This window comes from Rhinatrema bivittatum, chromosome 2 (assembly GCF_901001135.1).
Source record: "Rhinatrema bivittatum chromosome 2, aRhiBiv1.1, whole genome shotgun sequence".
In the NCBI taxonomy this organism is placed as follows: domain Eukaryota; kingdom Metazoa; phylum Chordata; class Amphibia; order Gymnophiona; family Rhinatrematidae; genus Rhinatrema; species Rhinatrema bivittatum.
The window spans coordinates 239,056,531-239,077,735 of NC_042616.1; the positions used below are offsets into that span (position 1 = coordinate 239,056,531).

At 42.9% G+C, this 21,205-nt stretch overlaps 1 protein-coding gene across 6 annotated transcripts in view; it reads right to left on the reverse strand.

Annotated features, from left to right (window-relative positions):
- NPHP3 (nephrocystin 3) overlaps positions 1–21,205 on the reverse strand; it is a 232,133-nt gene that overhangs the window by 162,138 nt on the left and 48,790 nt on the right. For all 6 annotated transcript variants that reach the window (XM_029589318.1, XM_029589315.1, XM_029589314.1 and 3 more), the window contains one exon: positions 3,881–4,041. In XM_029589318.1, the coding sequence (XP_029445178.1) occupies positions 3,881–4,041 (161 nt within the window). The remainder of the gene's footprint in view (positions 1–3,880; positions 4,042–21,205) is intronic.

Here is a 21,205-nt window from a genome sequence, read left to right on the forward strand (position 1 = left end):
GAGCTAGGGGTGGGTGGGAGGGAAAGAAAGACACTAGAATTAATTCCCTCTGGCTTGCTTATTATCTCAGACATACACAAACTCTAAAAAAATATATCCCACTCTTTCACCTCTCTCCAAACTTTAATCCTAAAATTTCTTAAAACTATACTTATCAATCTTCTTTAACCACAATTAACTTGTTTTTCTGTCAATGGACTGAGAGGTTTGAGATTCGTGTACCTAATGACGCACGCGCTTTCTGTTCTCTTCAACTGCAAAGGGTGCAAGGCCTCTGGAAGCTGGGGCTGTAGAATTCGAAACCTGGATTACTCGCTGTGACATTTGGAGTCCTCTCCTGGGGGATGCTGAGAATAGTATGCAGATGAGCCTTAATCAACGCATCCCACAAAAAATCCAAAATGAGCGGGATCTTAGCCGAACAAAGATGAACCCCCTCGTTCCTCACACCATGCCTCAAACACTCACCAAATCTGAACATATGCTAAGGAAATGGAGAACTTTCACACTCGAAGCAAGGTGGAACTCACAGTAGTAGAAAATCCACACTTCAGCAACTGAGCCCTCTCAAACACCATACCATAAGACAAAATCGAGTCAGATCTTCATGAAGGATAGGCCCCTGCCACAGCAGATCCCTATGGACCACTAATTGGAGAGTCCACCAGAGACTCCACAGATCTGCATACCATAGCCTCCTGGGCCAATCTGGTGCCACCAGAAGCACCATCCCCATGTGACTCTCGATCCTCCAAATCATTCTGCCCAACATGTGCCTCAGAGGAAAGGCATATAGAAGCTTGCATTCCAGCCATTCCTGCATGAGGGAATTGATACCTAAAGACTTCAGATCTCTCCTGCAATAGAAGAAGCGAAGAACATTCGAATTGTGTGATTTCGTCAGCAAGTCTAGAAATTGGAGACACTAGTGGCCCACTATGAGCTGAAACGCTTCGTTTGACAATTCTCATTCTCCTGGAACCAGACTGTCTGCTGAGAAAGTTGGCTCTTACATTGTCCTTTCCTGCAATGTGTGAGGCGGAGATCCTCTGAAGATGTTCTTCTGCCCATTCTATGAGTTGTGCTATTTCCTGTTGGCTCTTGGTTTCTCCCTGGTGACTGATGTAAATCACCATCGTCACATTGTCTCTCATTATTCAGACCGCTCGACCCTGCAAGTGGTCAACGAATTGCAAGCATGCCAACCGAACGGCAAGGGCTTCCAGCCTACTGATGCTCCAGAGACTCTTCTGTACTCCAGTGACCTTGCGCTGTCAATTCCCGACAGCGAGCCCCCCAACCCTGGAGGCTCGCATCCGATGTGAGTACTCACCAGCAAGATCAGTCAGAGACAACTCTCCCTGAGCCTCCAAGCAGCACTGATACAAGTTAGAGAGGATGCCAGGCTTTGATGCCTGAATAAGGCAAGTAGCACAAAGGGTAAGGCGCTTAGGCTTCTTTGCTACTGGTGCCATGGATAAACACCCACTAGCAGCACGTTTCCAAAGGCATCTGACAATTGTGTGGCCAGCTGCGTGCCCGCATAAGTGAGCCTGGACAGAGTGCTCAAAAAACAAGCTCTGTCCAAAGGGCGTACACTAAGGACACCCAAAATGTAGGCGCCCAATATGCGCTCCAGTTAGGCGCCCACCTGAATGCCCACCCAGGCGTGTAAGCACGAACCAACATCAGACACTGTTTTGCAGCAGACTTGCGAGAAGAAAAGCGCACAAACACCGCCACAGCCTATCATGTGGCGTCTGAGCAAAGTCTGAGAGCGGGGCCAAGCCAAAAGGCTGCTCAACCCACCAAGCTGCCCCAAATCCCTAAGCTCCCCCCAAAAACAGGAATGGACGTCAGATCGGCACGCCAAGGCTTTTTTTTTTTAAATATATTTACTCTTTTTTAAATATATTTACTCTTAATCTGAGCTCAGCCTGCCCCAGTCGAGTATAGAATCGGTCTCCGGCTGCGGGAGGAAAATGCAAAGTCCTTCACTGCTGTGCTTGGCTTTCTGCACTGGCTAACCTCTCAGCTGTTTATCTCTACAGCTAAATCTACATCGGAAAACCAGCTCCCAGACCGAGGCATTCTACAGAGGAAGGGATCCGCAGATATTGCCTCAGGAAAACTCGGCTGAGGGAGGGACCATAAGTTATCACCAGAGGAGAATGGGATGAATTAATTTCCTTCTTCTTTTCTCCTTTTAAAATATTTTAAGCAATCCCTAGTAGGGAGATGCATGTCCACCATCAGCTGGAGATGGAGAATACTGGAGGGCTGATGCCAGTCCAGTGGTTTATATACCGTGACGCTGTGCTCTGCTCCATCTGGTGGTAGAGGTGCATAACCCACTGGTCATGGATTAACCTGTCTGAATACTAAGAAATATTTTATTGGTGTTTGAAGAATTTTTAATAATTTTTTAAGTTTTTAATGATTGGATGCTATTTAATTTATCAGTTGTTTTGAAACATTTATTATTATAGTTTCAGAATTATTATTTTATATTTCTTAAGAAATGTATACATAGAAATGTGTAGACAAAAACTGAATTGGTAGCAGCAAGAAGCCAGTCTGAGTACTATATGCAGTGTAACAATGGAAAAACAAAACCATTAACTTGATGGTTACTTTATTCTGTATTTGGTGAGGGTCTGTCTGTGTTCGGCATGTGTGACCCAGGTAAGGGTATTCTGAAAGCTTGTAGTTTTGTGTAGGGATCTATAGCAGTTTGTTTTGTTTTCCTAATAGAAGGTGTATTGTGTTTACAGCCTGCTTAAATATTTGTAGTGTTGCCTTTTCATAGGTGGGGTAGTTACTGTATGAATGCGTTCCATAAAGCAGGTGTAATTTTTTGCGCATTAGTTTGTGTTCATTATCACAGATCCTGGGAGTCTGTTAAGTGCTATATTTCTGTTTCCATTTCTCCAGTTTTGCATTGCATGCAGAGTGGCTTTTTTGGGTTTTCATTCCAGTTTCTTTCTCCATATTTGTAATTTCGGTCTTTCTTTACTTGGTGAAGGTTGAGTCAATGTGTGTGACCGAGTTGAGGTATTTTACTAGCATGTAGGCATTTGTATCAATCTTATTTGTGATGTTTTCTCAATAGGATATGCATTGGTGATCTTTTCATAAGGAAAGCTATTGAGCCTGGTAGGAGAGAAAGTTTATGTTGCTGTTACTGAGGTGACACCAGAAATATCTTTTTTGTATGGTTAATTTTATGGGGAATGCCCTAGTTCTGCTCTGCACCCATTGTTTTATTTTTATGGATGTTTTTATTTGTAACCCAATTCGATCAATGGGAGAGCATGAATAATAAATCTTTTAAAATAAGAACATAAGAAGTTGCCAAACTGGATCAGACCAATGGTCCATCAAGCTCAGCATCTTGTTTAGAATGCCCTCTGCTACCCTTAACAGCTTCTTATAGAAGGTATGGGTGTGTAGGGGGTGGGTTTGAAAGCATCACATGTGCCTAGAGGAAGCAAAATCCTAAATCTGTTCCTGCAGGAATGGGGGCAGTGGGCTGAACCTATCCTTTTTTACATGAAAAAACTGGTGTGGGGGAAGGGTAGAGAGGGGAGATGGGTCAGGTGCCGTATGCTGAAAATCTCTCTCTTAAAAATTGCTTCCCTTTCACAATTCTGGTTTATTATCCATATTTCATACAGCTGTTATGCTCTCCTCATGCCTCTAACACAGCATTAGTGGAGGAACTAGTCTCTCTCAATGTATGCAAACTCAGGAGACAGTAAATGTTTTCATAAATAAAATAATATAAGTTATCCCATATATCTTAAAAAGATAAGCGCAGTAACTAAGGAATGACTAGTCTACATTATCGCTAGTGGTTGTCGGAGTTGTTAAAACCTACCTTGGCAAAGTTATGTGTATGAATAAAATGACCAAGGAACTTTTCTCGATTTCCCATTTCCGCACAGCCCCATAATGGCTCCCATCCTCCAATGGAAAATAAATAATCTGGAAGAAGTACCCCATCGCCTCACACATTCTTTGAAGCTTCGGAGAATAATTCTGAAAGCAAAGTAAACCATAGTCAGAAGATGTTATTTTCCCATAAAAGTGAATAACTTTTATGGTCATCTCATTTTCAACTTGGCCGATATACACCGCACAATGCTGGATGCTTTTCTTGTATACTATAATACTGGGCAAACATATCTATTAGCATTTGAAACCACTGTTGAAAACGTAAACATACAAAGTGTTCGAAAGACCTTGTGTCACATTCATGCACTGATGAGCACATCCACTTGGCATTAAATTATTTAGTGGGTTGATCAACCCTACAAGGTTAGAAGAAAACAGACAGACAAGCCGGTGATTTCTAAACCATCTCCATACAGGTGTCAGCTATTGAAGAGAGAACCTCCAGAAATGGGTTTCTTTCAACCAGGCTCAGAACACAAACTGCATTTGCATCAAAGAACAGACAATGCCTCACCTGTTCGTATTGTTTGTTAAAGAAACAGTTGGTGATTTAAGCACTGTTGCTGACCATGTAAGCACATGTGCCCAGAAATGGGCATTACTGACCTAAGTTGGTATCATATAGCCTTTGGAAATTATGGGAACCTCCTACTCATACTTGGCGCTCTTTGCCCACAGATCCTTTCTTCTTCTACCTCCTCCCCACCACTGGTGGTGATGTGCAGACACTTCTGAGGAGAGTCAGAAGGAACATTGCACCGTGGGACTGTGAATCGGAGCACACTCACAGTGCATAAGAGTCCCACTCCCTCTTCCCACAAGCTTCCTTTTCAACATAAGTAATCTGCAGGAGGGGGGACAAGTCTGCCATGGAGGCTACAATTGTGAATTGTTTCACCTCTCCTCAACTGCACCACACACTCTTTAAAATACTACTCACAATTTGTGAGCTTGTGAACGCTATTCTTGATGGTAGCATGATGGACACAAAATGATAAGTAAACTAATAATTGCAATCCTACATTCTATTCATCATATTAGTTTGGCATTCTGCAACACCACTTCTGGCTATTATCACACAAACCCTCCCTTTTCTATACAATACCCAATACAATATGGAGATAATTTTCAAAAGGATTTACACAAGTAAATGAGTTTTTGAAAACTGCTGCTTTTACATGCGCAACTCCTTTGAAAATTCACTCCATAGGGCTGAAATTTCAAAAGGTTTTGTGTGTATAAAGGTAAAATTGCTCTTACCCGATAATTTTCTTTCTTTGAGTCCTGCTAGATCAGTCCATTATACTTGGGAGATACAAAAGCTGCCCCCTAGGTCAGGCAGGAGGCAGATAAGGCTGCCTTAAGAATCTCAAACCCAAAGGCCATCTTCTTCCCTTCGCTGTTTATCCAGCTTATAGTGTTAAGAAAATGAGTGCAGGGATGACCATGTAGCAGCCCTGCAGATTTCTCCTGTGGAGCTTGACAATGCTTCTACTCAAGATGCCTGTGCTTTTGTAGAATGTGTATAAAGTGCCCCTGGCACTTGTCTGCCATTGAGTATATATGCTAAAGAGATGGTTTCTTTGATCTATCTTGCTATCGTGGCTTTGGAAGCCGCTTCTCCTCCAAACACCATGAAAAACCTAGCCACTCTCTTAAAAGGGGTTGTCATTTTTAAGTATCTCATTATCACATGCCACACATTCAGAAGGTGAAGGTTGTCTGTCTTCTCCTTACATTCCTTCCATCTGGATGCTGGCAGAGATACCTCCTGATTACTTTGAAAATGGCCAAGGAAAAAGAAACTGCAGAGATTTGCTCCTGCTTTTTCTGCATATTTATTTATTTTTATATTCCACTTTTCACAGCGCTTCAAAGTGGATTACAATCTGGTACTGTAAGTATTTTCCTATCCCCAGAGGGCTTACCATCTAAGTTTGTACCTGAGGCAATGGAGGGTAAAGTGACTTGCCCAAGGTCACAAGGAGCGACAGCGGGACTCGAACCCTGGTCTCCTGGTTCGTAGCCCACTGCTCTAACCACTATTTTATCCCTTTAAAATAAGGCACATGTTTTTTTTTCTGCTGATTTAACCCCTCCCAAAAATGCCTCCACTACAATGTGGGTAAAAGGAGGCACGTAATGGACTATGTGCACACTTTTACCTATGTAAATCAGCTGTCTGAAAATGGCCTAAGCTGAATATAGGTTAAATACGTTTTACCCATAGAAATCACTCTCAAAATAGCGTTCTATGTCTGTACACTCAGTTCCCACTCTTTCCTCACTAGTATGTTATCAGCAGAAAAAGTGAGGAAGCCCAATATAAACACTTATTTTTTTTAAAGTGCCACCAGAACAAGGATGACCTTGCTGCTCCTATACAATACTACAAATGCCAAAAAATGTTATTCTGAAAATCTCCACTTTAGGGGTTAACAAAATATATTATAAAAAATGTAATTTTTAACTCCCTCTTTCAACTGTGAGAAAAAATGTGATATATCTGTTCACAAAAATCTTTTTTTTTTTATTTAAATTTTTATTAAGTTTTCAACACAATCATGACATAACACTGTCATTTACAGAATTGAGTGATTACAACATCATAGTTATAGAAGAAAATATAGAAAATCAAATTAGACATTTTCCTATAATCACTCAAAGTACAATGAAAATAGAGGATCCAGCACCGTATTGAGCAATAAAAAGGAAACTTTAAATCTATATAAGTACTGGTACTAATAACCCCATATCATTTCATACTAGGTTACCTTTAATCATGGGTTGCTACCCCCATCAAATTCTTAGCTTCTAGGAACTTTTTCAGATCTGAGGGTTCATAATAGACATAATTTACATCATTTAATTTTACCATGCATTTACTGGGGTACCGAACCACCATCTGTGCCCCCACCTTATCTGCTAGTTGTTTTAAAGCCAGAAATTCCCTTCTCCTATTTTGTGTTAATTTTGTTACATCTGGAAAAATCCAGATCTGTTGGTTGTAATATTTCACAGATCTATTCTTCAAAAACAATTTAAGCACCATTTCTCTGTCTGATGGAAAAATAAATCTCACTAAAACTGTTCCTCTCTTATGAACAATTTCTTCAGTTGATGACTCCAATAGATCTGTAACATTCAATATTCCATGTTGTTGGGTTTGCTGTTCCACTTGATCTTTATCTTTATCTATCCCTCTTCTATCCGGTAGGAAATATATTTTTGCAAGAGGTGGGAATGATTCTTTCGGTATCTTCAGTACTGATCCAAGGTATTGCTTGAATTGTTCCTGCACAGAAATTCCTAGTACCTGGGGGAAGTTAATTACCCTCAGGTTCAGGTATCTCAAATCCTTCTCTATTCTCTCCATTTTATCATGATTTTTCAATTCTCCTTGTAGTAACCCAGTTTGTATTTTCTCCATTTTTGAAATCCTCTGGTCCAAGTCCCTTATTTGTGTCTTCTGTATGTCATTCTGTTGCTCTATATTCAACGTTCTTTTATTAACGTCTGTGACCACATTTGTAAGTGTGGTAATAGATTTTTCCAGGACCATTATAGCAGTCCAGACACTATCTAATGTTATTTTAGCTGGTTTTTCCAATTTGTGGGATGTAGCAAACTCTGACCCCAAGGTTGCAGCTGTAATCACCTTCTTGTGAATGCTGCCTCCTTGTCCTTCATCTATTCCCCCTGGCAAAAACACTTGAGAATCAAAGGATTCCAAGGTAGATATTCCGGCTAGGGGTGGTGAAGGCGTAACCGGCGCTCCCCGACTTAAAGATATTAGTGAGGCAGGTGATCCTTCCTTCTGCTCAATAGGAGAGATCACTGCGCCTCTTTCATCGGGAGTTATCTCTGGGGCTGGGTTAAAATACTTTTCAATTTTTAGCTGGGAAGAGGTCGCTGGGGAGGATGTGGTTGTAACCTCCCTTAGTTTCCCCTTCCGCTTTGTATGGGGCATTTCAATACACCACAGGCAAATAAATTCAAGGAACTATAGAAAAGTATTATCCCTGACCAGTAATGAATAAACGCTGAATCCGCCGGGAGGTTTCAGGGAGAAACGGAACAAATAGATATTTCAGTCACTTACATTTAGGTGAGGAGTTCAAGTAACTTCACATACGATTTTCCCAAACTTCCAGGCAAAGCCGCGCACCCCTTCGGCGCGCGCGGCTTAGGCAGCGCGCCGCAGGGGGGGTTGATTTTATTACCCTTCTTTCCGGCTCCGCCCTGTGACGTCAACCCGGAAGTTCTCAGCTGATCAGACGGGCTTCTCCGCCCCGGTCCTCCGTCGGGCAGGCTCTCCTCCTCAACCACCAGGTAATATTCGTGGTGTCTTTTTCTCTCCTTCACCTCGGGTTTATGCCGCAGGGGGGGTTGATTTTATTACCCTTCTTGCCGGCTCCGCCCTGTGACGTCAACCCGGAAGTTCTCAGCCGATCAGACGGGCTCTCCGCCCCGGTCCTCCGTCGGGCAGGCTCTCCTCCTCAACCACCAGGTAATATTCGCGGTGTCTTTTTCTCTCCTTCACCTCGGGTTTATGCCGCAGGGGGGGTTGATTTTATTACCCTTCTTGCCAGCTCCGCCCTGTGATGTCAACCCGGAAGTTCTCTGCCGATCAGACGGGCTCTCTGCCCCGGTCCTCCGTCGGGCAGGCTCTCCTCCTCAACCACCAGGTAATATTCGCGGTGTCTTTTTCTCTCCTTCACCTCGGGTTTATGCCGCAGGGGGGGTTGATTTTATTACCCTTCTTGCCGGCTCCGCCCTGTGACGTCAACCCGGAAGTTCTCAGCCGATCCGACGGGCTCTCCGCCCCGGTCCTCCGTCGGGCAGGCTCTCCTCCTCAACCACCAGGTAATATTCGTGGTGTCTTTTTCTCTCCTTCACCTCGGGTTTATGCCGCAGGGGGGGTTGATTTTATTACCCTTCTTGCCGGCTCCGCCCTGTCGCGTCAACCCGGAAGTTCTCAGCCGATCAGACGGGCTCTCCGCCCCGGTCCTCCGTCGGGCAGGCTCTCCTCCTCAACCACCAGGTAATATTCGCGGTGTCTTTTTCTCTCCTTCACCTCGGGTTTATGCCGCAGGGGGGGTTGATTTTATTACCCTTCTTGCCGGCTCCGCCCTGTGAAATCAACCCGGAAGTTCTCAGCCGATCGGACGGGCTCTCCGCCCCGGTCCTCCGTCGGGCAGGCTCTCCTCCTCAACCACCAGGTAATATTCGCGGTGTCTTTTTCTCTCCTTCACCTCCCACAAAAATCTTTAAATCAAAAACCAATAAATTATAAAATGGAAAAGTAGTAGTTTCATATATTAACCATGCAACAAAGCACCATCCTTATGGTTGCCGTCTGGTCTGGCTTTGTCTTATAATCGTTAACTAACCACCTTCCAACTTTTAATGCAGAGCTTTCCAAACTTTTCATGTTGGTGACACACTTTTTAGACAAACATAATTTCACGACACGGTAATTCAGTCTACTAGTAAACCAGAGGTTAAAGGTTAAACGAACGAAACATATTTCGACAATTTATGTATGTTTCCTTAAATATATACATAAATAAAATGTTTCACAATACAACCTATCTCATGAAAACCTTAAATTTATATTAAAAATATATATTCCAAGATTCATGTTATTGTTATAATTTATGAGAAACAATAAAACAAATTGTCTGTCCCCCACACACTCATCTCTCTCCTCCCCCCAGCACATGTCTGGCCCCCACACACTCATATCTCTCCCCCTCAAGCACATGTCTGTCCCCCCAGCACGTTTGCCCCCCACTCACTCATCTCTCTCCCCCCAGCACATGTCTGGCCCCCACACTCATGTACCTCGTCTTTTTGATTGTTGCCAGTTAAGTGCTTCACTCCCTTCAATGATCACCAGACACTGCTGCTTGCAGTCAGTACTCCTCATGGCCAGGCCTCATCGGCAGCAGCAGCCAATGCAAGGATGGCTGGGCTCGTTCCACCCACCAAGCCCCCCAAAAAAACGCGACTGACAGCAAAAATCACCCAATAATAAGCAACCCATAAACCGAAAAAAAAAATTGAATCTCTAGAAAAAAAAAAGCCCAAACTCGCATCAGAGTTGACCGGGCTTGCGCGACACACCTGCACACTGCAGGCGACACACTAATGTGTCCCGACACACAGTTTGGAAAGCTCTGTTTTAATGTGACAGAAACACAACTATTTTTTTTATAGAATTTTTTTTCAAAAATGCTAGTGAAAAGGAAAATCTCTAAAATACATTCAAAAACCATACACAATTTTTTTCAAAAATGTATCATGAAGAGCAACCTTCTTCAAATATTTTCCATAGTCGTGAATTAAGTCCACTCAAGTCTCACGCTTTCCCGTATCAATAAAGTTATGCTACCAGTCACTGCCTTGAACTTGATGTTGATATACTTAGAAGTCTTTTGATTTACATAACTAACTATGGTAGAGGTAATATTTAACTGAGCATAATCTCCTCAGCAATACTTTTGGAAACAGCACACCATCAAAGTAATTTCTTGGTCGTAACCCTATATTTCTTTTAATAGATCAGAATTGGCATCTAGCAAAATTAATTCAGACCAAAAATTTTTTAACAAAAAGCCCCTGACGCAGCTGCTGTGCGGAACTCGGCCAGAGTTGAGCGATTTTCATTTCAAAATACGTGCGAATAAATATTTCTAAGCTAAGGTGACCGGTCTTGTCTGGTTTCTGTTTTGCCTTCTGGCTTCGACAGACTGTCTTCCGGTCTGCTTTGTGGGACCCTTCATCCATCTTTGGACTGATCTCCTGATACTGACCACTTGCTTTGAACCTGACCACGATTGCCTGCCGCTGGAACCTGGCTTCTTGCTTGGACCACACTTGCTTGTTGCTTGCTCCTGTTCCTGGTATCTCTAGTCTGCTGCCTTTCCTAACCTCAGAATGCCCTTGGACTCTTGCTCTCTGCACCACCCTAGGGACACACCTAAGTCCTGCCAGCTGCCAAAGACTCAACCTGCAGGGAAGGAAACTGATATAAGTTCCAGTCCATCCCGCTTCAGGGCATGATAGCCAGCTGTTGGCATAGGCCTTGAAGATTCGCCTATGAGGCTGTGTCAACTATGCCACAGCAACAATGGCTCACTCTCATGCTACTCATCACAGTTTGCTGAGGTCATGAGCTCGGTGGACTTGTTCCAGGTCTCTGCCATTGCTGGATTAGCCCATCAGCTACAACAGCAGCAAGCCCAACTGAATAAGATGGCCAATTATCTTCAGGGTATGGCCCCTCATCCAGCTCCTGCAACACCTACTCCAGCACCTCCAGTATGGCCTGCTACCTCCATGTTTCATTTGCTTCTGCCTCCAAGGTACGAAGAGGATCCCACTAAGTGTAGAGGCTTCTTGAATCTATGCTGTTTGCAATTTGAATTGCAAGCAGCTTTCTTTCCATCTGATCATGTCAAGATTACATATATCTTGCCCTTGTTGGGCAGTTCCACCCTAGCCTGGGCTTCACCCCTCTGGGAGAGAGATATGATCCACTCTTAGCAAATCTGAACAACTTACTGTGAGAATTACTCATGATTTTTGATGAGCCCAGGAGAACATCTTCCATGGCTACCGAGCTTCTTCAGATCAGACAAGGCTCCTGGTCTGTTGGAGAGTATGCAGTTCATTTTCATATTCTGGCATCTGAACCTCCAATGGAGCAATGAGAGCTTAATAGCCATCTTCAGGCGAGCGCCATCTGTAGGTATCAAAGATGAGTTGGCTGGTCGGGATCTGTCTGATACATTGGAGGGGCTAATAGGTTTGACCATACACCTGGACTTTAGATTTCAACAAAGGACCTGAAAGAGGGGCCTGGCTTGTCGTCCCACTCGCCTCACCCCCAGGTCACCTCCTGAGTCAGCACCAATACAAGAGGAGTCCATGCCGTTAAATTACCTCAAGTGGTCCATGCCTCAATTTGTCCCTATAATGTGCCGCACCTAAGCACTATGCAAATCGCTGCTCAGTCAAGCTGGGAAACTCCAGGAACTAGGTCTGGTGGGAGAGGCCTCCCTAGGTCGACCATGTACCTCTCTACAAATTCTAATACCAGTATGTCTCTCATTCGGGGACACCCTTGTGAATACACAAGCCTTCCTCAATACTAGCGCTAGAGGCAGCTTCATTCATGAGTTCTTGGTGCATCACTACGGGAGATCCCAACCATTCCATTGGACAATATGCTCACAGTCTCATCTGTTCATGGGGAATCCTTACCTGGATGTGTCATGAGGGCCACCATTCTGCTTGCTATGCAGACAGGCGACCTGCACGGAGAGCAGATCAACTTATATGTGCTGTCCAAAGCGGTCAATGCAGTCATCTTAGGCCTATCTTGGGTCATTTTGCACCAGCCTTACATCAATTGGGGCTCCCGCTGCCATAAACAATGTCTTTCCAAGGTCTCACTTGTCCTGCTCCTCACCCGGACGGTCACCCTGGAGCTACCGGGTCTGCCATCACAATATGCAGAGTATGCAGATGTCTTTAGCAAACAGCAGGCAGAAGTCCTGCACTACATCGCTCCTACGTCTATCCCAATGACTTGATTCTAGGAAATGTACCACTCAAGGGTAGAGTCTACCCTCTATCCGTGCCTGAAACAGAGGCCATGTCCAAAGAAAATCTGGACAGAGGGTTCTTATTCGCTCTTCTTCGTCACCTGCTGGGCCAGCTTTTTTTTCGTGGGGAAAAAAAAGACAGTTCACTACACCCTTGTATCGACTACCATGGGTTCAATGCAATTACCAAGAAGAATCAATATGATCTCTCACTGATCACAGAATTCTTTGACCACCTCAGAGGGGCACAGATATTTACCAAACTTGATCTGCGGGGGGCATACAACCTGATTAGGATCGGAGAGGGAAATGAACAGAAGACCGGCTTTTAATACCATGGATGGGCATTATGAATACCTGGTGATGCACTTTGGGTTATGCAATGCCCTTGCAGTCTTTCAGTTTATGGTCAATGAGCCTTTTCGGGATCTTCTCTACTCCCACATGGTGGTATATCTGTATGATATCCTAGTCTTTTCAAAATCATTGCAAGAACATCGTGATCATTTGAAGTAAGTTCTTCAGAGACTCCGAGAGCACCATTTTTACACAAAATTAGAAAAATGTACTTTCGAAGAGGAGGAAACCCCGTTCCTTCGCTATATCATTTCTTGGCAAGGCCTACACATGGACAAGGAGAAACAAAGCCATCCTGGAATGGCCCCAACCTGTGGGCCTCAAAGCCCTGCAGCGCTTCCTCAAGTTTGCAAACTATTGCAGGCAATTCATTCACTGCTACTCTACGTTGGCCGCTTTCCTCACAACTCTTAATAAAAGGATGTCAGATAACAAGAATTGGACTGAAAGTGCCATTCAGGCCTTTCAGCGCCTCAAGGAGGAATTCACCCATGACCTACGCTTGCAACATTCAGACCTGTCCAAGCCATTCATACTGGAGGTAGATGCCTCGAACCTCGGGGTGGGGCTGTCCTCTTACAACATAACAACCATGGAACCCTCGTGACCTGCTCCTATTCCTCTAAGAAGTTTACTTTTTCAGAGAGAAATATATATCATTGGAGATCATGAGTTGCTAGCAGTAAAACTAGCCTTGGTCGAATGGCAACATCTGTTGAAAGGGGCCAGACACCCTGTGACTATCTAAACGGGCCACAAAAAGCTGGAACACTTGGTGCAAGTTCAACGATTGAAGCCATGGCAAGCCTGGTGGTCGCTGTTTTTCAACCAGTTTGACGTCAAACTACGATAACACCCAGCAGAGAAAAACCAATAGGCCGATGCCCTCTCACATTCCTTTGATCTTGTAAGCTTCCACAAATCATCGACTCTGCAAAGATCATAGTTGCTGCTGCGGTGACAGTTCCACCAGGGAAGACTGATATTCCTCAATGTCTATGTCAGAAAGTTCTTCAATGAGCCCACGACTCAGGTACGTAATTTTCCATCATTACTGGTGCCTCAGATGAAGACTAACATGAAGCAATACCTAGAGTCCTGCCCCACATGTGCCATGAACAAGAGTTCTTGAACGCGACCTTGGGGGTTGTTACAGCCGCTACCATCCTCCAAGGAACTCTGGACCCATTTGGCCACTGACCTTCCCCTCTCAAGTGGCAACACACTATATGGGTAGTAGTGGATTGTTTTTCAAAGATGGTCACTCCCTGGTCTCCCCTCGGTTTCTGAATTGGCCAATCTCTTCATCTAGCACATCTTCCATCTGCACGGGCTCCCTCTCTACATACTCTCAGTCCAAGGAGTACAGTTTATAGCCCGCTTCCTGAAAAGCCTATGAAAGAAAATTGGGATTACCTTGGACTTTACTTTGGCCTACTACCCCTAGAGCAATGGCCAAATTGAGTGAACAAATCAGACTCTTAAGACTTTAAGAGCCTACGTAAACCAATGCCAAGACAACTGGGCATCTCCATTCGCATGGGCGGAGTTCTGCCATAATAATCATATGAACAGCTCAAAACGGTCCTCACCCTCATACACGAAAACCTGTCCCAGTCTCAGTCACCTGTAGCACAGCCAACATAATGGGACGTGAACTCCAGGATCTTTGCAAAAAACGCAGAACCTCCTGGAATGTTAGAAGCGGCAGGCAGACAAGAGACGGCACCGGGCACCTCAATCCCAACCTGGTATGGTTCAGTATGAAAAACTTAACCCCTTAAAATGCCTTCACTTAATTTTTCACAGAGATTTGTGGGTCCATTTCCAGTTGTGCGACAGGTAGGGCCAGTAGCCTATAAACTTAAGTGGGGGAAAGTGCCTACATCATTATGGCACTTTAGACATACTTCTGAGGAACTTAATTTAAGGCGAAAAGCTCAAGAAAGAGTAATGTAGATTTGCCAAAGAACCTTATAGTAAGATTCTCGTAACAGCATGTTTTCCGAAACATCGAGAATGATGGAAAAATGTTTTTAAACTCATCGAATAGTACCAAGAAGAGAAGCCATTCTCTCCATTTCGCATATATTTTCTCCAGATGATGTGATTTATCTGCTTCAGTTAAGGTTCTGTAAAAATGAAAGATTGTTGGTTGTTGCCTTTTCCCCTTAAGTTTGGTGTATGTGTAGACTCTGAAAAGAAAGGAGATTTACTGGTAATGAAGTGTCGTACTTGCAAGAAAGCAAAGTAGTCGACCTTTGAGAGGTGAAACTGTTGGCTTAGCGCCGTAAAGTCCAGAAGCTGGCCAGTAATAACCTTAAACAACTGGTAAATATAAATAAGGCCTTTTTGTTGCCATTTGGCAAAGATTGCCTCTGTTAATCCTGGTAATACGGAGGGGTTGTGGGCAATGTGATAAGGGAAGTCATACGGTAAGACTGGTCATATATCTTACATAACTGTATCCAAGCTTTCCTACATGTATGGAATAATGCGTGGGACCTGATGTGAAAGGGAGTCATTTGCAAATCTACTTGGAGCAGGGGGTTGAGTGAGGGTACTCCATACCACTCCAACAGGCTCTGGTATGGAACAATGGTTGAAATCGCAAACAGCCAGTCCCGTACATATCATAGAATGCGAGCCAAATTATACAGGGAAAGGTTGGGGCAACCCAAGCCTCCTTCTAGTATTGGTTTTGTGAGTATCTCCATTGATAATCTAGCTCATTTCCCCCGCCATATAAATGACCGTAAAGTTCTAAGTAAACTTTTATGGTCGCTTTTTGTAATCCAAAGGGGTGTCATCTACAGAACGTAGAATCATTTAGGAAGGATTACCATTTTAAAAAGTTGAATTCTACCCACAAGTGAGAGGGGTAGTGACTGCCATTTATTTAATGTGTTGGAAATGTGTGGGAGTAAGGGTTGTATATTGGCCTTATAAACCTTCTGTACTTTTAAGTGGTAGTTTAATACCAAAGCATTTCAGTTCACTGGATACCCACTGAAAGGGGAATACCCCTGGCCAGTTCGTCTGAAGGTTTCCAGTAACGTCGATGGCTTCAGTCTTATTCTGATTGATTTTGAGCCTGGCGAACTGTCCAAAATCATTTTGAAGTTGTAAGACTAAGGGGAGGGAATGCTGTGGTACCATGAGAAAAACTTACGTCATCCGCGAATGCGGCGATTTTGAAGGGGTGCTGTGATTTCTCAAAACCTGCTATATTAGGGTGGAGGCCAATTTTCCTCAACAGGGGGTCTATGGAGAAGATATAGAGCAAAGGTGACAATGGACACCCCTGGTAGACTCCTCTTTGTATGTGGACAGCCTCAGACAAACATTTATTAGCTACAATCTTTGAAACTGGTTTGTCATGTAGGAGGAGGAGGTAATTTTAAAAAGCCCCTTGGAACCCGAATCGATGAAGCACTGAGAAGAGATAGGCCCACGATACCCGATTGAATGCCTTCTCAGAGTCGAATCCAATTGCCAGGGCCAGAATATTATGGGATTGGCAGATGTTTAGTGCAGTCAATAACTTAATGAGGTTAGAGTTCGCTTTCCACCTTTTAACAAATCCTACTTGATAATCAGAAATCAGAACAGGCAATAGTATGCTTAATCTGTCGGCTAAAACTTTGGCTAGTAGTTTAAGATCGCAGTTGAGGAGAGAGATGGGACAATATGAAGCCGGTAATAGCGGGTCCTTGACAGGTTTAGGGAGTACTGTTAAATGAGCAAGATTAAAATTTGGAGGAAAGGACTGTGCAGCTAGCTCATCTAGATAAAAGTTAGTCAAGGGTGTGACTATGTGCCTGTAGAATTTTGTAAAAGTCATAGGGAAAACCATCAGGCCCAGGGGATTTACCAGACTGAACCGACAAAATCGCTTGCAAGACTTTGTAAGTTTGTATTGGGCGATTTAAAAATTCCAATTGGGAGGCAGAGATGGTTGGGAGAGGTAAATCTCTAAAAAAGAGGTCTTCTACCTCCATCCCTCCAATGGGGTCAGCTGTGTATAAAGTTTCGTAAAAAACCCGAAATATTTCACATATATCCTGTTTGTTGGATACTAAGTCACCATTGTTTTTCCTCATGCGGGTGATAAAGGAATTGGGTTTAGATGTTTGCTTGAGGTTGGCCAAGAGTTTCCCTGTTTTGTTCCCAAAACAGAAAAGCTGCTATTCCCCTTTTTGCATGATATATTGCGCTCGGAGGTTGAGTAATGTATTTAGGCGGCCAGGTATACTATAAAATGTCCCTCTTTCAGCGGGGGAAGGATTGTGTATAAACACGGTCTTAGCGTGTCATAATTGTGTTTGCAGGGCTAGAATGTCTTTATGTAAAGCTTTGCTATGTGAGCTAACATAAGAAATTATTTCTCCTCATAGCACTGCCTTTCCGGTTTCCCAAAATAATTGGGGTTTGGAAGTATGTTGTTGGTTGTGCATTGCAAAATCAGTCCATTTATCTTTCAAGTTTTTTTGGAATTTAACATCATCTTCAAGATGGCTGGGAAATCTCCAAATGAATAGAGACTGAGGCATGATCGAAGATAACTTGTGATTCTATGGTAGCTCTAGCTATGTCTGGGAAGGCCGCGCAGGAGACTAACATATAGTCAATGCATGAGAGGGAAAGGTGAGGTCTCGAAATGTGGATGTAGTCTCTCTCTTCTGGATCTCTTCTGGATCTCTCTTCATCCACCATATCAGATCTTTTCTTACTGTCATAGGAACAAGGACATGAACTTTGAAATTTTGAGCATGAGGCTTCCATCATGAAAGTAAAGAACACTGTAAAGGCCTCAACTGTGCTCTTGACCATGGAATTAAATCTATGGTTAATGCTATTGTTCCCAAAAGCTATAGATAGTCCCAAGCTCTTGGGGTCTCTTGTCTGGCAAATTTTTCACTGCTCGATTATCCTTTTTATCCATTTGGGAGTTGGTTATACATGTCCTTCCTTTGTGTTGAAGAATGCTCCTAAGTATTTTATTGTTTAGAATGGTTGAAGATTGTTCTTTATAAAGTTGATGACCCAGCCCAAACTTTCTAGCATTCTTACTGCTCTGGATGATGCAGAGTCCTTCTTGAAATGACTTTGCTCTGATCAACCAATCATCCTCATAGGACTGTACCATTATTCTTTCATTTCTCAAAATGGCTACTACAATCACCATTACCTTGGTGAATGTTCTGGGTACTGTTGCTAACCCAAATGGGAGAGCTCTAAATTGATAATGTTTTCCAGTTATGCAGAAGCAAAGATATTTCTGAGAGTTTTCTCTTATTGGAATATGAAAGTATGCTTCTGTAAGCAAGACCAGAAATTCATTTTTCTACATTGAGGGCATGAGTGAACAAAGCTTCTCCATTCTGAAATGTAGGATACGTAGACTTTTGTTCACCCCCTATAAATCTAAAATAGAGGGAAATGAGCCGTCTTTATTTGGGATCAGAAAGTATATGGCATAACATCTGTGCTTTTGTTCTTGATCTGGAACTGAACACAAAGCCTGTGATATTAATTTGTTTAGTGTCGCCTGAGCTGAAGTTTTCTTCGATGGCAATATCATGAATATTTCTTTTACAGGATAGGCAAGTTCTAAAGAATAGTTACTCCTGGGGGAATTCCAATCTCAAAAATTTCAAATTCTGCACACAAAAATTTCAAATTCTGCAAACTTTATAATGGTCAAAACAACACAAAATACATCACAGTCTTTAAGTAATTAATTTAAAATGTACTACAGAAAAAAATGTACTTAAAGATGCAGAGTTTTAAAAATTTTGAGAAAAATGTCCCTAGAAGTACACTGCATGAGTGTCCCTTCCACCCTCTCTCCCTACTCCCCTGGTCAGTTTCTTTTTACTTTGCCATCCTCCTCTGTCTCTCCTCTCCCCACTATATCTCCATTCCCAGAGTTTGACCCCTCTCTCAGTACTGCTCCTCATTCAAACTCCCTCTGTCCCTCTCTCTCACACATACACACACACACGCTTACCTTGGCTCCCTCTTTCTCTCTCACATACACACATCCCCTCAAAACAGGCTCTCTTTCTGTCACTCGTACACACACACACACATCCTCATACACATCTCTATTGCACACAAACTCTCTTAACCAGCTTCTCTCTTTCTCTTGCACACATTGCACCCACATCCTCACACAGGCTCTCTTTCACACAAACAAACAAGCACCCTCACTCCCTCATAAACACACAATCCCTTTTTCACATGCACCAGCTTCCAATCTCTCTTACATTACATATATACACTCCCTCACAATGTCCTCACTCAGGGTCCCTCTCTCTCTGGCACGCACACCCACCCACACTCACCACACACCCCCTTGCACACAAGCTGTCTCTCATACAAACACACACACACCCAACACATAGCCTTGCAGTCTCTCATTCACATACACACCTCCACACACAGACTCACTCTCACTGGGACCTGCTTCATATTCGCCACAAGTGGGACGGGCTTCACTTGCGGCTGCCGGGGCCTTCTGTTTAAAACACCTGGGAGACCCCAGTATATGGCATTACAATAATCAAGAACTGCAATTACTAAAGCATGCAACACAGATTGCAATGCTGCAAAAATAAAAAAAAAAAGTCTCTTCCTTGAGATGAAGACACGCTTCAGTATAAGCTCAATCTTTCTAACCTGTGGATCTTTGAGTGCTGCAACTCCTTCTACTGGAATAGTCATTTTTCTAGTGACTACGGAGCCCATAGCATCAACCTCAGGCATTTGAAACAGACACTCTTGAACTTCTATAGGCAGAGAATAAAGTTTATTAAAAGTTCTCATGCATCTATATCCAGTCTCTAGAGAGTCCCACTCAGATAAGACCATATTTTCAGTTTCTGAATGTAGGGGAAAAGCCGTTGAAGGCTAATACCTTTAATGATCAGGGTTTCCTCTATCTTTGTCTCAGATAATCTGAACAATGAATTTACTGGAGCAATTAGCACTGTAATTTTTCTCTTATGAAAGAGTCAAAAGATAGTCATCATCTTCCCTTCAGAAAATAATTCCTCTTCCTCCAGGGAATCATAGTTATTGTCCAATAAAACTGCTTCCATATTATCACTGGATAAATCAATATGATGTGGCAAATTTAATTCTTCAAACTCAGTTCTAGACCTGAATCTTGTTGGAGGCTTGTTTATCCATGAGGCTGAACAATCTGACTGCATCTGTGTGTTTAATGATGCATCTATTGCCTTAATTTGACCTTGAAGAGCATAACATGCTCGATGCAAATATTTGAAGAATTCAGGTGAATAAGTACTAGCTGAGGGCAAATTTAGAGCATAATCTATCCCTTTCTGAGAGTTTTTTTCAGGCACTAACATTGGAGGGTAAGTATCTTTATTTAACTGAGGCTGTGCAGTGTTTTGTTGAGAACAAGTGTTTTTCAAAATGGCTGCTGTGGTCATTTCAGTGACCGAATTTGCTTGTTCTACTGCCTGGGGAAAAGATAAAATCTTTAGATTTGGTGACTTAGTGTCAGAGATTGTCTCCTTATTTGATATTTTTAAGATTTGCACAGCTTTTAAGAGGTCCTATTGATTTTAATCACTGCGAGAGAAGAGGAGTAGGCAGCGCTGCTATTTGCAACTCAGCATTTGCTGCCGCATGCAAGGCAACAGCAGTTTCAGTCATATTCAAATTAGGCTATCTGAAAATAGCATTTTCTAAAGTGCAGTAAAGTTCCCTAGAAGTGGCATACTTCTTTAGTTATATATCTTTAAAAATCTCCTTGGGACTTATCTGTGCACAACTTGAGGGTCTCAGTATAAAGTGAAAGCTTTTTTTTTTTTTTTTTTAAGCTTACAACTTAAGAAGGATGAAACACAGTTAAAAGGAAATATCTCAAAAGGTTTCTCTTCTTTGCAAAGTATGCTGATCTGATAATTTAACAGGCTCTACCTTTTCCTTGTTGAAAAGGAAGGAGCCTGCCAGTGGCATGGCCTTAAGTAGACCCTCTATAAAACTTTCTGTTATTTAAATTATCTTTTTTTTATCAAATACTTTCTTCTGAAAGCTTACAGAGCTGCTGCACCAAAAGAAGGTCTTCCATCACCTGGAGGCAAAGAACACTGGCTTATTCATTCTGCACTTAGGTTTAAGCAGATGCAGTTATGCCATAAAAAAACCAAAAATAAACCTAGTGCTCTGCCTCCATCAGCTAGGATTAAAGCCAATTGTTAACTGAGCCTCCCACCAAAAATGTACAGCTAATGAGAATC